General features: G+C 30.8%; 1 protein-coding gene across 5 annotated transcripts in view; it reads right to left on the bottom strand.

Moving 5' to 3' along the window:
* Positions 1 to 1,100: 1,100 nt before the first annotated feature.
* LOC117111353 (tyrosine-protein kinase receptor Tie-1-like) overlaps positions 1,101 to 9,735 on the bottom strand; it is an 18,695-nt gene continuing 10,060 nt past the window's right edge. For 4 of the 5 annotated variants that reach the window (XM_033254276.1, XM_033254278.1, XM_033254277.1 and 1 more), the window contains 5 exons: positions 6,310 to 6,459; positions 4,206 to 4,337; positions 3,598 to 3,894; positions 2,337 to 2,892; positions 1,101 to 1,906 (listed from right to left, as the gene is read on the bottom strand). In XM_033254276.1, the coding sequence (XP_033110167.1) occupies positions 2,717 to 2,892; positions 3,598 to 3,894; positions 4,206 to 4,337; positions 6,310 to 6,459 (755 nt within the window). In that variant the 3' untranslated portion in view covers positions 1,101 to 1,906; positions 2,337 to 2,716. The remainder of the gene's footprint in view (positions 1,907 to 2,336; positions 2,893 to 3,597; positions 3,895 to 4,205; positions 4,338 to 6,309; positions 6,460 to 9,735) is intronic. The other variant, XM_033254280.1, reaches the window with a different exon arrangement.

Genomic DNA, 9,735 nt, shown 5'->3' with positions numbered 1-9,735 from the left:
AAACAAAAAATAAATCGGTTTATTTAATAATACATAATAAGTATTATAAAACAATTCATTTGCGCAATGAGACTATACATAATGCGGCTTTACAATGTGTATAAATTTAAACTCTAGTAGCATAATATTTTACTAAACTAAACTAAAAACTGCAAAAAAATATCATACAAAATACAAGGCCGGAGGATTATAAACCAAACTATAAAATATCATACAAATTTTCATTATTATTAGCATTTTAAACTTAATGTTAGTATTATAAACTTAATAGCTTACTACTAAAAACTTTAAAAAAGAAAGTTCTATTATGAATATAAAGAAGGCCGAGCGATTTAAAACATTACAAATTTCAATTATATATTCCACCATCATGGTAATAAAAATAAACGAAGTAATCATTATACTAAAAAACAAGACCGACCAATTATAGATCATAACACATTCAACACAATTAATTGTGAATTGTGATTATAAATTGCAATTACAATCAGAATTATAAACTCTACTATTATATTAATATCATACTATTAAAAATCAAGAGAAAATAAATATCATTATTATAAAGGATGCCGAGCGGTTATAAACTAATAACTGTATGGTTCTTTATTCTACAAAACTTGATTATTATATTAAGCTACCAGTAATATAACACAAAAGAATCATTTAAAACATATCTGATTGTACATTATTTAAAACTCATAATAAATTCAATAACATATATCAAAAGATGGACATCATTTTGGCATTTTTGGTATATTATTAGATTATATTAATATTTTGTTATATTTTTCGGGTTTCAATGATCATAGATATACTGAAAATACAGTAAAGCACCTGGTTGGTTTTTAGGGTGGGTTAAATTGAGAGTATGGGTTACTATTAGGGTACAGGAACACTATTTATTGTCCATAAGTAGGACTTCAAACTCATGCATAAGATTGTTGATTGTTTTTATTATACCGTATAATAATAATAATAATAATAATAATAATAATAATAATAATAAATATGATAATAATAATAATAGTAATAACAATAATAATAATAATAACAATAACATCAATACAATAATACAATTTATAATTATAGGCCTAATTATAATAGTAATATTAATGTCAATGATAGTGATAATAATATCAATAAACTAATTATTATTATTAGGTAATATTTTTATTGGTTGTTAATAAAATTGTTGGTATGATTTTGACTTCTATTTTTTCTATAGCTAAAATGTATTGCTTCAATAATTGATTGGTTTATTGACTAATTGATATATTTGATTGGTTGATTGATTATTTAGTTGATTGATTGATAGGGTGGCTAATTAATTGTTTAAACATCTTTCAATTAAATTAATTAATAATTAAGATCATCAAATTAATGTTACGATTAGCCTATGTCTGCTGCCATGTCATTGTTTAGTATCAAATTTTATATTATTCACAAAACTTATTTAGAATTCTTATAAAATATACCTAAAATTTACTCTATATAATTCTTAAGCGAATAGTACGATACAATATTACGGTTTTGATATTGACGGTCAAATGTGATTTAACACTGTAACAGTCTAATTCTATGTGTTACTGGAACCATGCACGATCATATAGCTCAATCGTATAGTATATCTCGATGATCGTATTTGGAAATCAATGATGTGACTGTTCATTTTAATGTTTTCTTTATGTCGTTTTGTTTTTCTTCTGTTCTCTCTTTTCTGCTTGCTGCTTTTTCTCTTGTATTCAGCTTTCTCCATTTGTTTCTTTTTTCCTGAGCACTCCCTCAAATTGGCGTTAGGCTTGTATAATGCGCCTTGTAAGTCGAAGATTGGATTGGATTGGATAACATACGCCAATATTTGTAGCTTCAATCCATTGCCTTAGACTACATTTGCTGGGTATACTACCTATAGATTAAAAAATTACGTTAAAACATATACCGGTAGAAATTTATGACATAGAAAGTGGGTGTATCTCCTCCGAATCATAAGAGAAAAAAAACTTATGACAGAATTCAAATTTAGTAAGAAAAAATAGGCAGAGTACTAAATTCGGCATGGGAATAAAATCTGCAAAAAAATAAGCCACAACACGAAAGCTGAACAAATCTTTAGTATATAAGCAAAGGAGACAACAAAAAGGGAGCTTTATTACAGTAAAACAATTCCTTAAATTTAATGTCTGAATCGTATGTTTCATTGCTGAAAGTTTAGTAGGCCTTTTTTTCTTTTGTTCTTTTTTTTGAAAATAATGTATTGATAGGCTTAATTTATAGTCTTTATCGATAAAATATTTAAAAAAAAAAATTATCATAGGATAATTTTCAAAAATCATTACTTCTTTTAACATGGTTATCCCATTTTTCATTTCGGTAATTCAACAGGATTGAATGCATTCGACACGTTGTCCGGAAACAATTTGCCTTCGTTGAGAGTCGGCTTGGAAGATTGCTTTTACAACCAGACCAGTGATAATGGCGGATGACTGTGAATGTCCTTATCAAAATAATTCTGGTATAGAAATCTGAAAAATCTCCAAAAACTACTTTTCCAGTTAAAATATTCCATTACAATAACCTCAGTAGTGCTGTAAAATAAAGGATTAGTGCATATATGTGTATAACTAACTGGCATCAACCATTCTTCATCGTCTTTTACCAACAGGGTTCGCGATTGACTGATACATGAATTAAACCATCATGGGCGAATAAGTTTAGTCTAAACATATTCCTCCATGCCTAAACAAACTATCATGGAGCTATAGTATGAATTATAGATCCATGTTAATTTGGTACTAAGTACGTTACCATCAGTTGTTGTCACACTACACGCCGTATGATTAATAGAATGCACTCTGCCATGAGTGGTGTGCCCTCTGAAAGATGTAGGACTGTCTGAAAGTTAAACGTGGACAAATCTTATATTGTTGTTTTTGTTATTTTGGTTTTAAGTACAATTGCACATTAAACAAAAGAAAATACCTCAAAAGTTTAATTAAATTGTGCATAGGTCATTTACAAGAAACAAATATGTTATTAACAGAAACAGATGGAAAGAAGTAGTGGCATTTTTTCCTAAATGTATTTATAGAAACATTTATTTATCATAGACCTCAAGCCTAATCGACCCATTATCAATACATAGTTTATAAAACAAATATTTAACAAACTAAGTGGCCACTAGTATAACTTTGATGACTACAGATATTTCAATCACATATTGAATATAATAAAAAATATATATATAATAGAAAGACAATTAAAAAAATAATATTTATTACTAATTAAAAATTAAATCCATTGAATATTTTATTAATGTTTATATAATTTCTATAAAAAGAAATATAAATAGTAAATTATTGTTAGATTCTTTTTAGAAAACTAAAATATTTAAGTTAAAAAAGTGCATTATTTATGTTGATTAATTGATTCAATGATAGTATTTTTGCAGCATTTAAATAGTTTTAAATCAGATTTATCACTGAATTTTATCATTGTGCCATTTTGACCTATCTCTCATTTGTGCCCATTTTTACTTTTTTGGTGGGGCCATTTTCTGGGGACATTTTAACGTACACCACTTAAGATAATTAGAATTACCTTCAGAAAGTATCATGCATTCATATTTAATGTTCAAGTACTTGTGGGTACCCTCACAAGGGTCATCATAATTGCTATTTGAAGCGGTTATAGTACATCTGTTTTTACCATCACACATCCCAGAGATGTCCTGAAACACGTCCATCGTGCAATTTGTGCTATATTGGTGATTGCAGTAAACCACACCAGGGTGCATTCGGCCATAGACTGCAGTAAGTACGCGTATCGTGTACATAGAGTCACACGTCAAATTATCTGTACGGTCCTCACAAATTATTTTGATAATGGCGGTTGAATCTGAAATCAAGTGATGGTGGATGTAAGTGTCAGAACATAATTGTTGATACCGCTTTAAATCCATGCGCTACCATGGTCTCATAAATTCACTTGCCAAATTTTAGGCAACATTAAAGAGCTTTTCAAAATGGATCTGTTTGTCAACACAGAGCACTCATCCAATCAGTGACCTATTGTACATGGCCTATATGGTCTTGGTACTTTTTACTATAACCACAAACAAATCACAACAAATTTAGGAAATTCGAACATACGTGTTTATTTGTTTCTAATAAATAAAATTATTGGGATTTAAAGTTTAATGTTTTTACCTAAACATCTTGTACCATTGTAGCCAGTGTGACATGTTGCGTTCTCATTACAGCCACTGGAATGGTCGCACTGATCAGCGTCACAATGACAAATTTGCCGACAGTCAGCGCCATACTTGCCTGCTTCACATTCTATAATATATAAAAAAAAAACAACAGATTGGTCAAATCATCACAATTTTGCCTCCATTTAGGTGACACTCTTTTTAAAAAAAATCATTTTACAACGGCTGGACTAAGAAAAACAACATTTTATTTCACATCTTTTAAACCAAACATTTAACGTCAAATCATTGTTTTCTTGATACTAATTACGGATACTGGTGATACTTGCTGATGTGCATTCTTTTCAATTTTGACCCTCATTCATGGGATTTTTTTTCCTTTTTTTTCTGTGTACTTTCATAGACGATTGAATTTCATACCGTAAGCTGCACCCTGATTTCTTAGTCATTACTCTATTCATTCCATAGCACTTAAATCATTAAAAAAATTACAGCTGTATTTGCATTGCAAATTATTGATTACATTAAGCTTAATTTTATTAAATAAATATGTAATGTCATCTATGCCATTGTCGTATGAATGCATGCCAAACCCCCTAATTAGGGATACAGTTTTACGTTTTTAGTTAGTGTTCTCTAAATATAGGTAGGGCCTATCCTTATTTAGGGGACACCACTAATAAATGAACAGGTTTCTTTGGTTTCGATGGTGTCTCCTTTCCCTACTTTAATAATGATGATATAGTAGTTGTAAAAATGGTAATAATAATAATAATTATTATTATTATTATTATTATTATTATTATTATTATTATTATTATTATTATTGATATTATTATTGATATTATTATTATTATTGATATTGTTATTTTTATTATTATTATTATGTTTATTTATTTATTTACATGTTTATTACCTCCGCGGAGGTAATGTTTGTTTGTTTGTTTATTTACTTATTTATTGATATGTTTATCTATTTATTTTTTTTAGCTGTCTGTGTGCGTGTGTGTGTATATGTGTGTGTCTGTGGGAGGTGTAGGTAGGTGTGTGTGTGTGTGTCTGTGAACAGTCCACGTTTTTATTGGAAACTCGTCAAACTTAGTCACAATGTTTCTTGACCAAATATTTGGAGGTGAATAAATTTTTAAGGGTCAGGGTCAAAGTTCCAGGTCACAATTGACGAAAAACTACTTTGTTTATATAACAGCCTACAGCCAATAAGTTTTGCATCAAACTTAGTCACAATGATCCATGACTAAATTTCGAAGGGAAAAGAGTAAAAAAAAATTAAGATTACAAAATAGAAAAAAACTACTTTTTTTTAACAGCATACAGCCAACAATTTTTATCAGAAAGATTGTGGCCATAATGTTCCATGACCACAATCTAAAAGTGATAAAATTTTGAATGGCCAGGGTCAAAAGTCAAGGACACATTCTCTGAAAAAGTTATATATAATATATAAAGCAGCCTACAGTGCACAATCTTTGTAGACAGTCAGTGCCAAACTTGCCAGGTTCACATTATTAATGTAACAAAACATAACGATATTAATAATTATCATAAATATTTTTTTTTAAATATATTGCTAATGTGTATAAGAGACAGGTGCACAATCTTGTAGACAGTCAGTGCCATACTTGCCAGGTTCACATTCTTAATGTAACAAAACATAACGATATTAATAATTATCATAAATTTTGTTTTTAAATATACTGCTATATAAGCAATGGGCATTTGTTTATAAATTATATATATTATTATTAAGCTTTTATATGGCCTATAATTATTATTAGGCCTGTTATTAGGATTATTAACAGGCTTAATAGTATTACGCATTTTATTATTAGTATTAGGCATTTTCTTAGTATAGGCTTATTATGCCAATTATTATTGTATTTTCATTGCTATAATAATTTACAATATTAAATTATTAGCGTGAATACAGTATTATTATTATTATCATTAATAATAATAATAATAATAATAATAATATTAATTACCATTATTATTATTATTATTATTATTATTATTTTTATTATTATTCTAATAAATATTTTATATTATCGCATTGACAACTTCCATTATAATAGATTTACCTGTATTACAGTCGAGTCCTTTCCAGCCAGCGTGACAGGCACAACCTTGTGGCATAGGTGGACAAATCAGATTCCCTCTGCATCCGTTATCAATTGTACTGCTGCTGCACGTAACTTTACCATCACGTCCAAAAAGATTACCACCAGCAGCTGAAAAAGAAAATAGGCATTCACGGTGCAGATCAAACTAACAATTGAAGTATAGACTAGCGCTTACCATCGCTTGCTTCTCCTCTAATGGTCTCTTTGTATTTGAGGTACCCGGTAAACCAGTACCAACTCCTATCGTCTACAAGAGGGGCTGAATGGACCAGTATACCGAGGTCAGGGGCGGATTTAGAGGGGGGCTAAACAGTGTTAAATATCGGTTAGTTGCTGGTGGCTTTTAATGAGTAGTATAACACAGTTCCTTTTAGTACACTGCAAACTTTTATTCACACAAACTGTACGTTGGTTACAAATCAGCTAAACTCCAGGTTTCAGATGTTAGAGAACCCTTTTAGAGTGGAGTCAGCTCAGCTCTGTACTTTTTTTCTGTGTACTCCTAACTACTAAATTGAATCTAACTACTGACTGCTGACTACCCACTACTCACTACTCACTACTCACTACTGAACACTGACTACTAAACTACTGATTCAGTGATATGGGGGTGTTTGCCTATTATACTTTAGGTAATGGGGTGTGTCTCAAGTAAGTCACCCCATAGGCCTACTTTTAGAGTTTTTGATTGGATCAGAGAGAAATTCTTTCTCTATGATTTAGTAACTTGTTTACCAAAAAACTGCTAATTAAGATGTATCACAAACTTCAGAGCTTAGGCTCAAAACTGACAATCATAGATTCATAGTGTAAGAAAGGCCAAGTCCAACTGACTAGGGTAAAGTTATACAATGTCCAGTTATATTATTAGATTATCTGTATACTCAAGTTGACCATTAAAACTGTCAAACCAATTTAAGGCATTTATCGGGTGAAGGGTATCGATTCCAATGGTTATGCAAGTTAATACTATTGAACCTTAATACTACATTACAACAGCTTTTAGCCCCCCACCCCCTAAAATTTCATAGCCATTTCTTTTTAACTGCTTTTTGAAGGTCCAAATTAAAATATTGTTTAATGTTTTCTTCACACCATCATATTTATGGGCTAAACATTTTAAAGTAGTTGTTTTTCAGTGATAAAATAAAAATGAAATACGTTTTTAACCGATCAGCGGACAAAAACGTAGCTAAGAAAGCTGCTTCTGCCTTGCCTTCATGCTCAAATCTCGAAGCAAAGGCCGCTGTGTAGCGGTCTCAACGTTTGTATCATGGTATAATACACTAAACTTTTCGTGTCGCTTGGGTTTGTTCTTGTCTAGTCTTTCCTTGATTGCTTGCAATATTTGTATTTATATTTATATTTTTAATATTTGTATTTGAATGTTTGTAAATAAACTAATAAACTAAAATTGTCTTGTCTTGATTGCTTGTGGTCAGAGCATGGACGTCGATTGGTGGGGACAGGAGGACGTGTCCCCCCACTTTGGACATGATATCGATTGTCCCCCCCCCCACTTTTCACCAATCTTCTATAATTAAAACCCCACTTTTACAAGCGAATGGAAATAATAACAATTACGCATAACTCATGAATTTTGTCTGTTCACTTTTCTAAGTGCGGTACGTATTTTCCGGACCAAAACAAAGTAAAAACGCAATTGTTTAAACATTTTGTAACCATCTCAGAAACCCACTAGATCGATTTTATGGGTGCAACGACTATCAGAGGCTAAATTTATTGTGAAAACAATGTACTGAACGTTGTTGAAATTGGAAGCATGTATCCTTATTAGGCCAATATTTTTACAAACTCAAAAGTGCAAAATTTCTAATATAAACGATTTATTCTTTTTTTATATTATTATGACCCGTACGTATATACTAGTGTTTAATATTATCTACATACCATACTGTAGGATTACTGTTTTTTCTAATTTCTATGTCTCCCTATTTCGATTAAGTGATAAGCCTACCAAAAGTTTACAAACTCCAGTGTTACGTTGACGCAGTCTCGCAATGACGCCATAATAATCAGTGGCAGATTCAAGTGGGGCCGAGCCGGCCCTAATTTTTTTCAAAATTATTTTTTAAAATGGAAAAAAACAAAGGAAAATGGTGTCATAATCATACATTTTCTTACCTCAGACCCAACCATGGTGGGGCTGAGGTGGTAGTCCAGCTGCACTCTCCATCTGTAAAAGTCCCTCTCTGGGTCCAGCTCTATTTCAAATTACTGGATCCGCCACTGGATGTTTTAAAAATTTCGTATGGAAATAGATGTTCATTGCATTGCTTAAAATCAATTAAAAGGCTATATGCGCCAGAGCTTCCGGGGCTTCGCCCCCTGGTCCCCAACTATTGTTTGGGCCTACGGCCCAAGGCTTTATTTTTCATCTCGTCCCCCCACTTTCAGCCACTGATCGACGCCCTTTGGTCAGAGGCAGGTATTTAAACGTTTGTATGATGCACTAAACATTTCGTGTCGAGAGAGTTGTTCCTGTTTAGTTTTTTCTTGATTGCTTGTCGTCGGATACTACTACTACATTTAAAACATATTTTAAGGGGAATTCTTTTGTCGTCTGAGGTTCTCCTCAACATTGTCAATTTTTATCTTTAGGGACAGTATTGTTATTATGGAACTGTTTTTACCCTCTTCATTGTCTTATGTTCCTCATGGCAACACTTTCACCAGGATTTTTAAAGAATGGTGAAATTTCAGAAAATGTCCTCAAAATTTTAAAGGTGGTGCACAAAATTCTAAAGGGTGGATACAAACAATTGCTATTTTAGTACATAGAAAGTGACAGGCTAAGTCTGTTTATTGACCATGCATTTGCATTAATATTTTTTTGAAGCGTGGTTCCAATATTTTAAGCATGGCGTATAATTTGCCTTTTTAATATTTTTATTTAAATTATGTTGTTTCTGTGAGTATCCTACGTGAAAAGATATTTTTATCTGCCATTAAAGATCCTAGTTAATCGTTTTTCATATTACTAATTTATTTACATATATTCTTTTTATAATAATAATTTACTATAAATATTATTTAACATTTACGGAAATAAATGTTGTTTAATGAATGAATAATTATTATCCACTTGCACTTAACAACAACAACTAGGCATCAGTTATTATTTTTAATGGTGTCTACCACATATTTCTTCTTCAATTATATACAGATACTAAATAAAAGCTCCATTGTACAAGTATATTTATTCAGTTTGTTTTCAACGTAGTAGTATCAGATTGTTTTGAAAGCTTAATGCAGTCACTATAACAATATTCGAATTTCACAAATGTCGACTTCTGGAGGAATTAAAAATCCACCCACTCCTGTGTTGGAACCCATTATTATTTCTTTATACAGTACAAGTAT

Source organism: Anneissia japonica, unplaced genomic scaffold (assembly GCF_011630105.1).
Source record: "Anneissia japonica isolate Jap-2015-1 unplaced genomic scaffold, ASM1163010v1 scaffold7_len58955_cov107, whole genome shotgun sequence".
Lineage (NCBI taxonomy): Eukaryota > Metazoa > Echinodermata > Crinoidea > Comatulida > Comatulidae > Anneissia > Anneissia japonica.
The sequence above is the reverse complement of the archived record's forward strand: the minus strand, read 5'-3'. Positions and strand labels throughout refer to the sequence as shown.